Source organism: Mirounga leonina, unplaced genomic scaffold (assembly GCF_011800145.1).
Source record: "Mirounga leonina isolate KUSES-001 unplaced genomic scaffold, KU_Mleo_1.0 Mir_115, whole genome shotgun sequence".
In the NCBI taxonomy this organism is placed as follows: Eukaryota; Metazoa; Chordata; class Mammalia; order Carnivora; family Phocidae; genus Mirounga; species Mirounga leonina.
In genome coordinates, this window is record NW_023270268.1 from 51,990,513 (window position 1) to 52,007,532 (window position 17,020).

A 17,020-nucleotide genomic window follows, 5' to 3' on the forward strand; every position below is an offset into this window, starting at 1 on the left:
TTTTTTTAAGAGAATCTTATTCCTATACTTGAGTCCTTGAAATCTTATCTACTAAAGCTTTATGAATGGTTAGTCTAAAGTCTGTTATCCTCAAATTTGAATAATGTATGGGTTACTGTTAAAGTAACAAAATTATTACGGGTCTCTGGGATCAGGTAAATTATTATAATTTTATAAACTTGCATGAACATAAAATTAAAAAGGTCTGGGCTTGCAACTTTGGTACAACTACAGAATCAAAATAAATCTACAAAATAGAGATAAAACCAATAGAGTTATGGGGTGCCGGGGTGGCTCAGTCAGTTAAGTGTCTGCCTAGGGCTCAGGTCATGATCTTGGGGTCCTGGGAACAAGCCCCACATGGGGCTCCCCGCTGGGCAGGGAGTCTGCTTCTCCTTTTCCCCCTGCCCCTCCCCACCATTCGTGCTCTCTCGCACTCTCTCTCTTAAATTTTAAAAATCTAAAAAAAAAACCAACAACCCAACACCATTTTAATTAACATTAGTTTTATCGTGAGAGGTGATATTTTTTCAAAATGAAATTGCCTTTCCAACATGCTAGTGGTCTGATGACCGGGGCATGGGTCCTTTTACCTCCAGCACTCCTGTTCGCTGCCTACCAAGCCATGTCTTAGTTCTTCTACCTTTTGTCTAAGCGACTGTAAAATCTATCTTCATGTACCGCCCTCTAACAGCTTTTCCAGTGAAATCATCATTTTCAGGTTACATCAGCTTATGTTCTTATTAGCCTTCTAGAAAAATGTTTGATGAAGAGCATTGGTTTTGGTGCAAATCGTGGCTCCGCCACTTACCTGCATCATGTTTGGCCAGTTACTCTCTCATCTGTAAAATGGTGATAGAAATAGTACACACATCATAGTTTGTGGTGAAGAACAAACAAAACGATCCATAAAAACTGCTTAGCACAAGCCTGGCACCTACGTGTTTCATTATTCAGCATCCACTTGATTATGACTCAGACGTGGCCCCTGAAACTTACTGGTCTGTGAACTGGTCCTACCGGGCAGTGCTGGAAATGTTCTCTGTGCTGCCCTGTCCTGTAGCCGCTTCCCCCATTTGACTGTTGACCACTTAAAATGTGACCAGTGCAACTGAGGAACTGAATTTTAAATTTTTTCAAAATTTTAACTTAAATGTAAACATCCCTGGTTAGTGACTACCCTAGAGATAGCACAGATGGAGCGTGTATTTGTATCAATGTTATATTCTTGTCAAATTGAAAACAAAACTGTAAATGTCTTGGAGACCTTGCGCGTACCCACGACTTGGTCACCAGACACGGTTGTGGAGCCCCTGCAGTCGTTCTGTGGTGCTTTGCCAGTTGTTTCCCTTCTACTTTTGTTCTCTTAGTTCCGAGAGAAAGTTCTCCTTTCAGCGGTTGTTTTCCTCAGCCTGTCCTGAATCTCTTGGCAGCTGGAAGATTATTTAAAGGCAGCTCATCAGGCACATTCACACTTAGGCTTTTTATGAAATCCACATATTCCAAGCTGGCATCTCCTACCAAAATGAATATTTACTAATTCCAAACTAGCACAGATGTGTAGGTAGGAACAGGCTTGTTAATGTCCATTTACCTGCAGTTACCTGAGATAATTTTGAAAGTGGCTGGCCTCTTTCCTCTTGAGGTCTTGAGGAAGGTTTCGGTTTAAAGGAAGAAATGCTTTACAGGTAGTAGATACTCATGAAATGTTTTCTTCAGGGAAATAGTGTATGTTTACAAATGTTTAATATCTATATAAAGTGCTTATTCTATTTATGTTGCAATTCGTGGTTTGAAGTAAACACTGACCTGTCTGTATATGTGTCTATTTAAATGACTGACTGATGTTAGTCATCATTTTGCCATTACTGTTTTCAGGTATTAATCCACCTGAAACTCCCTTCCCTCATCTTGCATCACTCCATAAAGTCCAAGTAGTAAACTCAGATCTGAATAAATTAACTGCAGAGCTCCTGTTTTCAAGTAACTGTCTTTAGTTGTAGAGATTTAAGAAGAGAACAACACTATGTCCCGGGGAAGGGAGGCATTCCAAAAGAAGAGGGTGAGCTCTTTGGAATGTAGGTTACTAGAGCACGAACCTTAGACTGACTTTTAACACTTTTACTTTTCTACTTGTGAAGTGAAGAATTGGCAGAATTAAAGAAAACCGTGGATTACTTTGGTGTTGTACCTCACTCTCACCTCCAAGTAAAAACATGAAAGAATTACTTTTTAAATAAATTTTACAATAAAATTTTATGGCAAGGTATTCAAAGGAACAAGTAATAATGGTGAAATGTGGTTTTTCATTTAAATCAGTAGGAATTATTTCATTTTGCGAATTAACATAATGCTATATTGTTTTTTCCCCCTCCTAAATCACTTTCAGGTTTGAATTTACACATAAAAAACAGTCAGGTGGTGCAGGCCAGTTTGGAAAAGTGATCGGTGTACTGGAGCCTCTGGACCCAGAGAACTACACTAAGTTGGAGTTTTTAGATGAAACATTTGGGGCTAATATTCCAAAGCAGTTTGTGCCTGCAGTAGAAAAGGTAACAACAAAAATAACTTTATTACATTTTTTTCAACCAGTTAATTAGGTATCAAATCATCTTTCTTTTTTTTTTTTTTAAGTTTTATTTATCTAAGTAATCTCTAGACCCAGCGTGGGACTCGAACTCACGACCCCAAGATCAAGAGTCTCATTCTCTTCTGACTGAGTCAGCTAGGCGCCCCTCAAATCCTATTTCTATCACATTGTCTTACATGGTTCATTTTAGTTACAGTCTTGCTTCTTTATCTGATTGTTAAACTTTCCATCTGATTTAGAATCTTCCATTAGGTTGAAGAGCTATAAATATATACTATGACAAGAGGGGGAATTCATTCTGTTTCTTTTTTCCAAAACAAAGCAGTAGTTCTTTCTCTAAGAGGACTTATTTGCTTTCTCATAGTCCAACCATCTCAAAATTGTAGCCAGCTTTTTAAAGACATGCACTTAGCAAATATTTATTAAGCACTTTTCATATATAAAGCGCTCTTCTAGGGGGCAGAGGGAGAGAGAGAATCTTAAGCAGGCTCTGTGCCCAGTGCAGAGTCTGATGGAGGGCTCAGTCTCACAACCCTGAGATCATGACCTGAGCTGCAATCAAGAATTGGGTGCTTAACCAACTGAGTCACTCAGGGTACCCCTCATTCTGTTTCTTAATCATAGTTATTTTATTTCTTTTGATAAATTGAACCTACTTTGTAAGTTGCAATCAACAATTAAAATTTGTAGCAGTTGTTAGGAATTTATGAAAGTTTCAAGTTTACTGTTGTAGTAGCATGATCATTCATCAAGACTCCCAACATCCCTGCTACTGGTTAATGTGCTCTTTGGTAAATCATGTTGTTCAGAGCCAGTTTCTTCATTTGTAAACCATGAGTAAATAGAAGACTAAACTTAAACCCCTCACCAATTTTAGTATCAGATGATACTCTGTAACATTTCTTTGTAAATTGTGAAGTGCTTTGCACATGTAAGAGGTTAGTGTTTTGTTTGCTTTCTAGGTCACTGGCTTTAAGACTGTTGTAAACCTTCAGCAACTGTCTGTTCTCATACATTGAAATTTTTAGGTTTTCATTTACCCTTTTAACTTAGAAATCTTTACTAATAGATTATTTTGGTTTTAGTGGTGGTAGCATTTTTTGTGATTAGTGTATTTCATTCATTATACTTTATTTCAGGACAGTATTTTGTCACTCATACTTTTAAGTTATCTTCTATTCTCCAAGATTAATGTAGGTGAAGGCTAACTTGTGTATTTTTCAACATACTTTAGAGTTTATAGTTTTGCAGTGTCAGAAATATATTGTACTATATGTCAGCAATCTGATTGTTTGCCAAGAAAAACTAAAAACTTGAATTGTGGGAGCTCTACAAATGTTGAAGGGACTGGAAAAGAATTGTACTTTTAAAATATGTTTAGTTTATTGTATGTCAGTCATACATCAATGAAGCTGTTTTTTTAAAAAAGAACTGCATTAGGAAAAGTGAAATTACTTCTGAATTCCAGTTCTTACTGACGTGTGTAACACCAAAGCTATCATGTTGTGGTCTGCCATGAGGCAAAGCAGTGATGTGTGTATAGTGGGAGCTCAAGACATAGCTGTTGAATCAATGCCAAGTTTGATGGAGATACTCTTACTTGCCTTTCCTCTGTTTCCTCCTTATAAAATTAAGAGCATGCCATCTGTATAATGGGTTAGAAGAGGTAAGTAATTCCTGAAGATGTTAAGTGTTAGCATTCTCAGCATCACTTTCAAACCAGCTCACATCTTTAAGTGATATGCTTTTCCAAGGGATTTTTCATCTGTGGGATGCCACAGTAATAAAATTTAAGTAGTTAAGCTGTCCGACTTTTTAAAACTTATTTTTGAGGGGTGAAATGTAGTATTCATAAAAATGCTTAACTTCTGAACAGTATAAATGTGTGAGTATTCTTCTTAATTCATGTGCAAGTGAAATCCACTGACTCCAGAAGTTGTGTTTATTCATTAACAGGGGTTTTTGGATGCCTGTGAGAAAGGCCCTCTTTCTGGTCACAAGCTCTCTGGGCTCCGGTTTGTCCTGCAAGATGGGGCGCACCACATGGTGGATTCCAATGAAATCTCTTTCATCCGCGCAGGAGAAGGTGCTCTTAAACAAGGTATTCTGAGTCCTGGCACTTGCTGCAACACTGTGTCTGTTTTCCCTGATAGACCATCAGAGACTCAGAATGCAATGCAGTGTTTTAGTCTTGTCCCACCAGAGTACTAGACAGCCCACCAGGGAACATGGCAGGTTTTGGGCAAATATTTATAGAATTGAAGTGAGGGTAGATTACTGTGTTCTCTTTCTTACAAACTACCTTGTGTCCTAAATTATCTAGTATTTTTCATATGCTTAAATTTATAGATAATCTGTAAGTTCTGTTTTTTTGCCACTTTTTTTTAATCAATTAATTAGCATATAGCGTATTTTTAGTTTCAGAGGTAGAGTTTAGTGATTCATCAGTTGCATGTAATACCCAGTGCTCACTTCAAGTGCCCTCCTTAATGCCCATCACCCAGTTACCCTATCCCTCCACCCATCTCCCCTCCAGTAACCCTCAGTTTGTTTCCTGTAGTTAAGTCTCTTATGGTTTATCTCCCTCTCTTATTTCTCATTTTATTTCCACACCCTTCTCCTGTGTTCATCTGTTTTGTTTCTTAAATTCCACATGAGTGAAATCATATATTTGTCTTTCTCTGACTTATTTCACTTAGCATAATACCCTCTAGTTCTATCCACGTCGTTGCAAATGGCAAGATTTCATTCTTTTTGATGACTGAGTAGTATTCCTGTGCGTGTGTGTGTGCGTGTGTGCGCGCGCGCACGTGCCACATCTTTATCTATTCGTCGAATCTGGGCTCTTTCCATATTTTGGCTGTTGTGTTTTTAATAAGATAGATGTGCTTGGAGTACTAAGAAATATTTTATAGAAACATTACAGTCATGCTATTTTTAGTGACTTATTCAGATGCCAGGAAATCCATAAGTTTGTAAGTAATTTTTGTAATGTATGACATTGTAGGCTTTTAGGCATTTGAGGATGGCAACATATTTTGAAGGAACTCAGTAAACTTTATTTACAGCGCAGACCCCTTGCTAAACTGGAATTGTCAACCTTTTCCACACAGAATAACCGGTGTATTAAAACCCTGATGAACCAGAAACCTAAACAATTGCAAGTATATGTGATTCATTGCTTTTAAAAGAGAAAAGCAAATAACACAACAGTTTGACATCAGGGTTATTCAACAAAGGAACTTAAAACTTGTGTCCTGAACCCAGAAAATGTATTCTCTTTGTCATCTCTTCCATATTCATTATTAATAATGTCCATAAGTATCTTTACACAAGGGAATTATATTATGAAAAGAAAAGAATTATGATTTATAAAACATTTCAGAAACATTTTTATCAAAGAGAGGGTCAAAATGGACAGTAAAAATTAGATAAATCATATCTTTTAAGCATTCTGTAAATCACGGTTTTATTGATTCTGTATGAATTTTGGACTTCGTGTTGTTTTTCTGTTTGCATCTGCCATCAGGTGTTGGAAAAGGTTGCTCATTTCTTGGCCAGGTTGCTAATTCTTTTTATTACTTAAACTAATGGCAACCGTTAGTAATTTGTTGTTTTAGTTTCTCAGTTGTGAAAGGGAGAGAAAATCCTTCATTTTCTTTATGCCAGCTCTCTGTTAAAAATGCAGTTGAAATCTGTGATCTGGAAATTTTGTCATAATCTGAAGATTGTATTAATAGCAAAAAGGGAAATTAAGTCACAAAGAAAATAAGATTTTCTTAGGCATGATTCACATTAAAACACCTGCCTCTTTTGCCCTTTAGGGTGTTTACCACTTCAGTAAATCTTAAACTAGACAAATTAGTTGTAATCACTTTTGTACCTTTTTTTAAAGCTTTACTGCAGTGTAATTGACAAAATTGTGAGATATTTTAAGTGTACATGTGATGATTTTATATACATATGATACTTTATACAAGCACAGCTGAATTAGAAATCACCAATTATTCTATCTGGTTCTTGACTGGAAATTAGTAGCTTTCCTGGAGATAGAGTTTACACAAAGCCAGATAATTGGTATGGTTGTCAGTTAACAAAGAGCCTCATCATCTTTTTTAGTTGCTCCTGTATGAAATATAATTAAATGTAGATGTATATGCCCATAATTTACACATATGATTCCATGAAAACAGTCTGTATATCTACTAATATTAACAGGTGACTATGTGCCATTTACTTTTTAATTATTTAAGTGTACAGACATTAAGTATGATTAACTGCCTGGTGGGTGTGCAAAGGAAAAGTACTAGATAGTAATTGAGAATTTTTTTTTGTTTTTTTGCCAGATAAACATGTACAAAACAGCAGCATGCTAGCATGAAAAATGAATTACTTTGCTGTTTCTTCATCTGTTATTCAGTCATCCAGGATTGAAAGACAGAAGTGTATAGGGTGAAAGGAAGTTTTCCTTAATTCAGTAAGAAAATCAGCTTTTCATGCATAAGCCTCTGTTGAGTGCCATATGAGAGTTTTGGGGTGAAAATGTTGATAAATGAGCCCAGTATCAGAATAGTTTAGACTTATGAGCCATTCTCTGTTATCAAAATTGGAAGAAAAATAGTTCAGATTCTTTTTTTTCATTAAAAAAATGAAAACTGGAACTGTGTTGGGTCACAGTTTAAACTTTGTCCCTGAGATTAATCAGTGATGTAACTAAAACTGAATCTAGAATTGAATGTTCTGTTTGGGCATGTTTCACCTTATGAATGTTACCATTGCCATCATTTTCTGTGGCCAGGTTTTAGAGCACTATGCTTGGTCTCCCCAGAAACCTCAAACTTGTAGCCATTCCATAAGAGAAATAAAGGCCTAGAAGTAAAGGGTAGCTCATTTAACTTGACAGCACCCCTTTGATCTCTGCCCCGTTATGTGATGGGCTTGGAGATTAAATCCCAGCTCTGTTCCATGCTTACTGTGTGGAAATGTGCAAATCATAGGAATTTCCCCCAAGCTGCTTGGAGATAGTAATTCCATAATAATATATGAGAGAATGTAAAATTAAATATAAGAATGTATTTGAAAACACTTGCACATGCATACTTGGGCAGTGAATGCTAGTCACTCTTTCCTTCATATTACCTTTGACCTGGTACTGTGCCATGCCACCCACCATTCCCAACTTCTTGTCTCTGAGTGCTCATAATAACATTTATTGATCACTTATGTGCTATGTGTTATGCTGAGTACATGAATTATCATATCTTATGTTCACAGTGACCTTAGAGTTGAGAAAATCAGGACTCAGAGTAGTTTATTGAATGGCTCAAGATTACATGATAGTGGTGGAGCTGAGCGTTAAACCCAGCCCAGAGTCCTAGCCCTTGAACACCACCTCAGACGACCTCTTCAACACCTGGCCTGGTGTTATCAACGTTATTCCTAGTGGCCTGATATAAAAATGTTACCACCTCTTCTCATCACTTCAGGCTTAAAAGTGCCTGTGATGATGTTGGTATTTTTACTTGCTATCTTAAAAAGCCATAGACCACATGGATCTGCTTAAGGAAACTTAGCTTTTAGGAGTGGGCTGCCATGTGACTGTTGAATAGGGCAGGGTGAATTCTCTCCAGTTTTGTCACAGTGGGTTAGAAGAAGGCATGGATAAGGACAGGATTCTTTGGAAGTGAGTCAGGAGGTGAATTTAAGGAGAAGGGGGGAGTTGAAAGGAGCAGGATGAGAGAATATGAAACTGAGAACTGGACAGAACATCCTCAGCAATTAAGTGATGGGCACTGTATACCTGGCCCTTTCTTCCCTTTAAAATATGATGACCCTTTCACAGTCTAGCTCTTTTATATTACTGACCTATTGAAAACACTAGGTAATGTGTACTAAATCTTAATATGTCTGCTCACATCTGTCTGTCTGGGTGTCTTCTGCATTGATTGCATTTATTTAGAGCCAGGGAAACTCTGGTATTGTGATAACCCACGACATTACAAGAAACGGAGCTGTTCCTACAGTCCGGAATTGTTAGTCTGCTGCTTTAGATGTCTGTGCAGGGTTCTTCGGGGCTTAACTGAGAAAGCTTAGGAGTCTGCAAAGTTCAGTTCTTTCTCTTTTTAGAACAGAATTCACTCACTGAGACTAAGTAGTCAAAGGTATGAGCTATGATTTGAATTAGAAAGTATTTCAAAGAAATCCAAGCATATTAAATTGCTGTTCTTTAATTATTGCACTTAAGCTAATAGTGTCTTTAAGAGAAGTGCTTTAATGAATATACAAGAATGATTGCCGATTAATTTATTATAAACAAACTGATGCCTGGAAAGCTGTGATTATCTTAAAACAATATTTTCTTTGTCATCTTTTCTCTGTTTTGCTTAAAATCTTTATTTAGAGATAATTCATCCAGTCTGAGGCTGAAATATTATTCCACACTATCATAACATACAAATTAAATATGAATGTTTGAAATGTTGTTCTGTTCTCTCCACATTGTTAAATATAACCCTCAGTCAGCATTTGTCACAATAAGAAGTGTTCTGGTTAGGTATTAAGGGGGTTAAAGATGTTTGGACACACAACGTTTTCGTGCTTAGATGTCTCTTCACATCTAAGGCATATATAACTTGTTAGGGTCAGAACAGAAACTAGAAACTTGGGTCTTCTGATTCTTAATCATGTGTTGAAATTGCTTAGCCTAGAAAAGGAAAGACAGAACTCAAGTGTGACTTGATTATTGTCTCCAAATATATGATAAAAGTTACTCTCTTACAGTTAAAAATAACTATCTTCTAGGGACCAACCAGAAATAATTGGTTTACCTGGTCAAAGACTTAACAGTGAGTGTCCTTACTCATCGAAGTATTCAGAGAGGGAGAATAAGTAACCCTCAACTGGATAATTTAGATGGTAAGGAACTTGACTGAATGTTGCTTGAAGACCCCTTTTATATTCTCCGCAGCTTAGTAATGTTTAAGGATAAAAATATAGTAATAGAAATATTAATACTGTAATCATGTGTTGTCTTATTGGAATTTCCATTTAGGAGAGTGACTGTTACTGCTACCAGAAAAAAAAGTCCAGGTCAAATACTTGAACCTCATCACTCATGTGTGTACCTTTGGAGAGCACTCTCCCTTTTGTATATCTGGGTAAGGAAGATTTCCCATTTGTTTAAAGATTAATAAACTGATTTGTGTCTTTTTTTTTAACCCAGCTTTGGCAAATGCAACATTATGTATTCTTGAACCTATTATGTCTGTGGAAGTTATAGCCCCAAATGAATTTCATGGACCTGTGATTGCGGGAATTAACCGGCGCCATGGGGTAATCACAGGACAAGATGGGATTGAGGACTATTTTACACTGTATGCAGATGTAAGTACAATTGGTCACTGACAAACTTGCTTTTAGTAACCACAGATGGAAATGAGAGTTAGTTTTTGTTTTTGGAGAGTTTGTTTTGGAGAGTGTGGAGCAAATTGACACTTTTCTTAGCTATTTGAGTATTGTATTTCTGGCAGTTTCTATAATTTGCTGTCAGAGCAACTCTTAAATGCAAAAGCTAAAAATAAGATTTATGTGGGCCTTTGTGAATATGTCATTTTCTTAGATGTATAAAAGTTATCTTTCTTTCTTGTTACAAGTTTCCTTTGTATAGCTGCTTTATCATGTTATCTTTGATTTACTGGGTAACACTGAGTTCCATTGCCTGTACTTAAATCTCCTGGGAGAAAGTGTCTGTCACATTACATAAGGCCGCCTAGAAGACACTACTATCAGCATATTATTGAGGTGTCCAGAGGAAAGTTGTATTAACATCTTCGCAGAAGAAGCACTTGTCCATTTTGGAGTTTCAGCCAGAGTGTGGAGTAGGTATGGGGTGGGGGAAGGCCGTCAGGGCTGTCCACCCTGTGAAACAGAAAAATTTGGTTTCTAGTTGTGACTGTCACATTAAATTATTTTTAAATAAGATGTTCAGTAAAGCAAAAATATACTTCTCTGGCTTTTAATTCTTTTAAATCAAGAGTAGTTAGTAGAAACTTAAGACTAAAGGAATTAAATGCCTAAGGCTTTTCTGTACTTTCTCAAATATTTTTCAATAAGCAATACGAAAATATCCTCTGTGTTTGTTTTCAGGTCCCTCTAAACGGTATGTTTGGTTATTCCACTGAACTTAGGTCATGCACAGAGGTAAGCAGGTGTTTAAACTTTATTCAAGTGCTCTTTAAGAAACCGCCCTACACAGTGCTTAAATATGTGAAATCCTGTCTTTGCATGACTTTTCCTTGGTAGATGTACCAAAACAAACAAAATCTGTTGTTTTTTAACTCCTTAGGGAAAGGGAGAATACACAATGGAGTACTGCAGATATCAGCCTTGTTCACCGTCCACACAAGAAGACCTCATCAATAAGTACTTAGAAGCTACAGGTCAACTTCCTGTAAAAAAGGGAAAAGCCAAGAACTAACTTTCCTCACTTTAAGTTGACTAGCTGTAACTGAATCTGCGAGATTTATATACTTTAATGGATTCTGGTGGAATGAATTCAGGCTGAAACAAATTTTAGAAGCCCTTCCTATTCTATTCAGGAGCTTCTGTCATATTCAAAGATAATTCTATGTGTATCCCAACTCTGTGGATTGGTTTTACAGTTCCTTGAAAAACATCAAATAAAATATGACTATTACTGAAATATATTTAATATCTAAGGGAAGAAGAGACGGATTTCAGTTATACTTCTAAGCGTAGAATGGTATGTAAACTTCCTTTCCGAATACCTTATGCTAAGAATTTTCACCATATAGAAAAGCTGAAAAAGGCAGTACAGAGAACAGGTCTATACCTTCCATCTAGACTCAATAATGAACAATCTTGTTAACAATTTGTTCATCACATAATAATTTATTTGTGTCATATTTGCCTTATCTGTCTTTGTCTCATACCTCTATATTTAAATTTTTTTTAAATTATTGTTTTGCTGAACAGTAATTTGAAAGTGAATTGCTTATATCATGACACTTCTTAGGAGTGTCCTCTTTTAATAAGCAGGCTTTTGTGGAAGGCAACTGTGCTCACCACTGTACCACCAACACCCACTTGAACAAGACTTTTTTGTTTCAGAGTGGATTTCCCATGCTCTTAATAGAGAACATTTTTCAGATTCTTCATTGGAATATTATGTAATATGGCTAGTAAATTTCTAGCTGTTTTATATATAGGTGATTGCTTCAATTTGTGGCTTCTGCAAATTTGTAAATGCCTATTTTTATGTTAGTTTCTTGTGGACATTTTAAAATGAAAAGCAGATCCTTGCATATTGCTATTCTTACCTATGTTCATTTTAATGTTTCTGCAACTCTGAATAATAAAACATAATTTACATAGTTGCTGCCTGGTCAGTTTCATTCACCTGGTAAACGCTAGTTGAATTTGAGTCTGTTGGAATATCATATATTGTATTCGTTGACATTGTGAAAGAACAAATGTTAAGTTTTTGTTTCTAGAATAGGTTGGATTTTCCTGAACAGTACTACCATATTGTTTAGGATTACTTCATCCCAAATCATCTGATGGGAGAGGCATTTCCTTGTCCTTTCTCTTAGTGGATAATAGAGATAAAATAACAGTTTTAAATTCCTTTCTTTTTTTTGATTATAGGTTTGGCTTTATAACTTAAGCTTTCTATTAAAAGATTTTTTGAAGTATTGAGCATGTTTTCGAAGTATCTGCTAAATGCTTTAAGTGCATTTAATTTAGTTGTCACAACGCTATGAAAGTGGGTACTATTAGCCACTTCTATTTACCATTTTGAAATAGAAGAAGCAAAAGCACGGAGAAGGTAAATAACTTGTCCAAGACCACACAGCTTGTTAAATTTTCAAGTTGGTAATTAGTTGTATTCGTGAAACCGCATGCATTTTCCCCATGAATATGTCTGTTGCTATCGTAGCATCCAGCCTGAATAATATTGGCTGTGGCATTTCATCAGCAGCTCATGCTATTGACAATGACTTTGAAAATTGTTCCTGAGGAGGAAATACCTTCCCAGAATTTAGTACAGTTTCTCTGGCTATTGCCAACAGTTAGGAATATTGGAACTAAGACGGGTAAGTTTTGATGTGTTTTTAACTTGTTAAACATTCTGGTTATAAAGACAGAGCATCAGAAAAAAACCTAGATATTTAATCCAACACCAGCATTTCATAGGCAAAAACACAGGCCTGGCTGGTGGGAGTAACAAGAGTAGGATGACACAGGGATAGATCGAGGACCAGAACCTGCATCTCTTGCCATCTCTTGCTAATTAGTTTGGTTATAACTGGTAAAGACCACGTAGCAACCAAGGTTTGTAGCAAGGAAAAAATTAACGAGAATATTCATAAATGAGGATTTTTTTATATTACTCTTACGAAGGATAATTGTTGGCTAATTTAAAGAAAGACAGTATTGTGTTGGAGAAGAGTAACAGCACTAGGCAGGCAGTATTGCAGTGATTCCCAACCCACTAATTCTGGCTGCACTTTAAAAATCACATGGGGAGCTTTAAAAAGAATTGCCCAGTCCGGTCTCTAGATGCTTGGATTCTTTGGATCAAGATCAAAAGTTTTCCACTTGATTCTAATATACAGGAAAGTTTAAAGAGCAGTATTCCCTGCACCTCCAAGACATGAAATGGAAGATTTATTTATTTGTGTCACATTTTTCATTTTCTCTTGTGTGATGTTAGAGTTGGGCTATATGGGTTCTTAGTTTGACAACTTTGTCTTTAAAGAAATAGGGTCAGTTTTCTGTCTATTCCTTTTCCTCCCTGCTCACTCTTAAGATTATTTAGTTGTAAAATCATCAAAATTAAATCCTGAAGTGTTAGGATTTTTCATATTTTAATATTTTTGAAATCTGGATGGGTTTTAAAATTGATGCCAATGAAAGTAGGCAGCCACCAGGTAGTAGTAAATTGTGACCATGTAGAAGTATATCCCTTTGTAAGAAGACAACTGTTTGCATTGCTAAAACTGTAATTGGTGAGTGAGAGCTTTAATTGCTGCTTAAAGTGTCTTCAAATAAATAACACTGGAATGCACCCTTGAAACAGTTTGTTGTATTTACAATTTATTTATGAGCATTCATTTATTCGTTTGTCCATTCAAATAAGTGCCAGGTAGCAAGTTAGGTGGTTGTAGCACTTTGAAAGCTAGGCAAGGTCACAGAACAGGTCATAGAATTTTCTAAGCTGAGCGAAATTGGTGGAATAAACTCATTTCATGAAGAACTATCATTCAAGGGCAAATATAGAAACTTCCAAATGACTTTGAGAAGAATTTGTTTAATTTCTAACAATTCATAATTCAGGTAGGAAAAATGAAACAGAAGGCAGTGGGATGCAGACAAAATCCTGGTATTATTTTGTATGTCTTAAAATTTTGAAAGTTCTAGAGATTAGGAAGATAAATGTGATGCTATATATACCTGCCATTGGCTCAGTGGTTGAGAAGAATTTAGGCTCCTAATGAAAAGAAGACTTAGGGAATTTAGAGTTTTCATTTTATGTCAAAGCTGATGAAATAATTTTTCTCTGCTGTTAGCTGGCAAAATCAATATTCGTAAAATCAGGTCAGCAATTTTAGAGTTTGTGCTAGAGAAGATGCTCTTATTGTGATATTAGTGAGAAATATTTGGTTTAACTTTTGGGAGTTTTATAGATTTAGACAACTGTGTTTGTTGTCTATGTGTAGAATTCCTCTTCGTAATCTATTGTACTGAAATAAATCTGTAAATTGAATAATGGTCATATTTGTGAGCCTAATCTCATTAATTAAAAAATGCTTTCATGAGGAAGAGGACTTTGAGATAAGTGACAGTAGAAAGCTGAAACCCTTTTCTAGCCCTTAATGTGATACTAAAAAGTTGATTAAAGATCACAGGACAGGGTGCCTGGGTGGCTCAGTTGGTTAAGCGACTGCTTTCAGCTCAGGTCATGATCCTGGAGTCCCTGGATCGAGTCCCGCATCAGGCTCCCTGCTCGGCAGGGAGCCTGCTTCTCCCTCTGACCCTCCCCCCTCTCATGTGCTCTCTCTCTCTCACTCTCTCTGTCTCAAATAAATAAATAAAATCTTTAAAAAAAAAAAAGATCACAGGACATTGACATTATTACTATAATGCTCTTGGCACCTTTGTATTAAGGTTAAGGTTAAATTAAGATTATTTAGGGAACTTCATTTAAAGGAGCTTATTGCTTGGTTTTGACATAATTTAATCATTGTAGATGGATATTTTAGAAAAAGTATTTTCTTTGCATTATTACGTAGGTGGGAGATCTGGTGTTTCATTTAAATGATTGTTTCCAGTGCTTCAGGATACTTAACAGTTCTTTAAATCAGGTGGATATTGGGAAGATGAAGCAAAGGGCTTTAAAATATATATATATATATGGACTAGATCTAAAAAGTATCTGTTCGTTTTTATTTTGTAATAGTCCATGTCTGTAAAATTTTTCTCTTCAGCATAAACTTTTCTAATTTTCTGACAGTATAGACTTAAGAGTAATATTTTGGGATATTTTAAGGCTGATGCTTCCTAACCAAGGATCCTGGTTAACCGTTTTGAGACACTGACATAAGCATTCCATTAAATGTGTAGGGGCCAAGGGCAGGCCACCCCAAAATGTCCCACTTCGGTATATTGATTATTTTAAATAAAAGTTGCATAAGAGACAAGACTGCACAAGGACACCTGGATCACACCCTCTATGCCCCTGAAAGCAGGAAATGAATCTCTGAGGTGAAAAGGCACCCTCTCTGTACCACAAGGTAAAGAAACATCCTTATTATCAGAGAGGAAATTTAGAGCCAAGAAAGCTGTATAAACAACCCTTGTAACTTGTTACTAATTTAGAATTCTTTACTAATTGAAGGTTAATCAAAGTTAAGTTTTTTTTGTCCTGTCAATTCCTCACAGGTTGTCTCTGTCTATAAAGTATAAAAACTACTCATTTTTTTAGGTCTCAATTGCATTATTGGGCCTCTCTGCACATATAATAAAACTCTTTTTTCTCCTGTTAAATCTGTCACCTATCAATTTAATTCTTAGACTAGCTGGAAGAACCTTGAATGAAATTTAGATTCCTCCCCTATAGTTGGCATATTTGCAGGATCAGCTTCCACGGGATAGTTACTCCGAAGATTCTGCAGTTTTAAGATATTGGGAAATCTGACATACAACCAGCAGAAGGTAAGATTTCTTTCCATGTCTGCCTCCCAGAATCTCTGTCTGCAGAATCTGGTGGAGTGAGAGTAATGAGAATCTTTTTTTTTTTTTTTCCTCTCTCTAAATTTAGATTAGCAAGAAACAATCTTGTGGAACTAATACATTGGACTTAGCAAGTCTTGGTAAAAATGTGGTTGAGTACTGTTAGTGATCCATTTCCTCCCAGAGATGGTCTTTGTTTTCCTTTGTCTCTGTGTTTTGTGTTGTTTGTCATAAAAAGGAATTTCCATGGGGCAGAAAGCAGGCGTAGGCTCTAGAAGCCCCCTGTTTGAGCCAGCCTCACAGACTGATGAATAAATGGCTCTCATCAGACTGGTGTCTGCTCAGACAAACTTGACTGTGAGTTAATGTGCACGTGAGGTAAAGGTTGTTGCCATGGGAAATCTTGGAAGCCAGAGCCTAAAACTGGTGGGCATGGGGTGAGCACTTAAAAGCTATTAGAGTGCTTACTGCCTAACTCAGTGACTCCCATGTTAGGATAAGTTGGTCACAGAACAGGTTAGATTAACAATAGGTCACCTGCCTAACACCACACAGTCTGCAACCCACGGCACATCCCTCGTAGTTATTAAATAGTTTGGCTCTGAGAGACCCAGCAGATAGCTAAAGCTGTTAATGTGTACATCAGAAAAACCAGATGAGATTTTTTCCTTTCATCTTGTCATATGTCCTAAGAGCTTGGCTTCGTGATCAGTAAGAATATTCTCTCTGGTCTTCACCTTCTGGACGGTACACTTACTGGTGTGCAACTTGATGGCCAAATAGACTGGGGTTCCAAGACCTGCAGTTACAAGCAGCCCACTTCGTCTGGGCATGCCAGTTCTCAAGGGAGTTTGTCATAAAAGGTCCTAGCCCATAAGGGGCCTTCGTCATCTATCCTTCATTGCTTGTTAGTGTTGGAAAGTCTAGTAGTGTCTGGCAGCTGTCAGAGATTAGCGGGTCTACTTACTTTTGTGGGAGACTGACAACACCGTTTTCGCTACATCATCCTTACGGCCTATGCAACAAAGTCCTTTGCTTGCCTAGACAGTCTTTGGAGAGAAACTTTTGTATAATGGCAGCTACGCTATCTTCCCTCTCTAGGGACACCTCTTGCGTCTTGGATTACGCCATCAAAGGGCTTACTGGTTTGAGTTGCTACTGGAATTAATAAGATCC

At 36.7% G+C, this 17,020-nt stretch overlaps 1 protein-coding gene across 1 annotated transcript in view; it reads left to right on the top strand.

Moving 5' to 3' along the window:
- Window positions 1-11,985, top strand: part of GFM1 (G elongation factor mitochondrial 1) — a 43,059-nt gene extending 31,074 nt beyond the window's left edge. The window contains exons 14-18 of the mRNA XM_034997918.1: window positions 2,390-2,552; window positions 4,547-4,691; window positions 9,813-9,973; window positions 10,736-10,789; window positions 10,935-11,985. Of these exons, the coding sequence (XP_034853809.1) occupies window positions 2,390-2,552; window positions 4,547-4,691; window positions 9,813-9,973; window positions 10,736-10,789; window positions 10,935-11,066 (655 nt within the window). The 3' untranslated portion in view covers window positions 11,067-11,985. The remainder of the gene's footprint in view (window positions 1-2,389; window positions 2,553-4,546; window positions 4,692-9,812; window positions 9,974-10,735; window positions 10,790-10,934) is intronic.
- The last annotated feature ends 5,035 nt before the right edge of the window (window positions 11,986-17,020 follow it).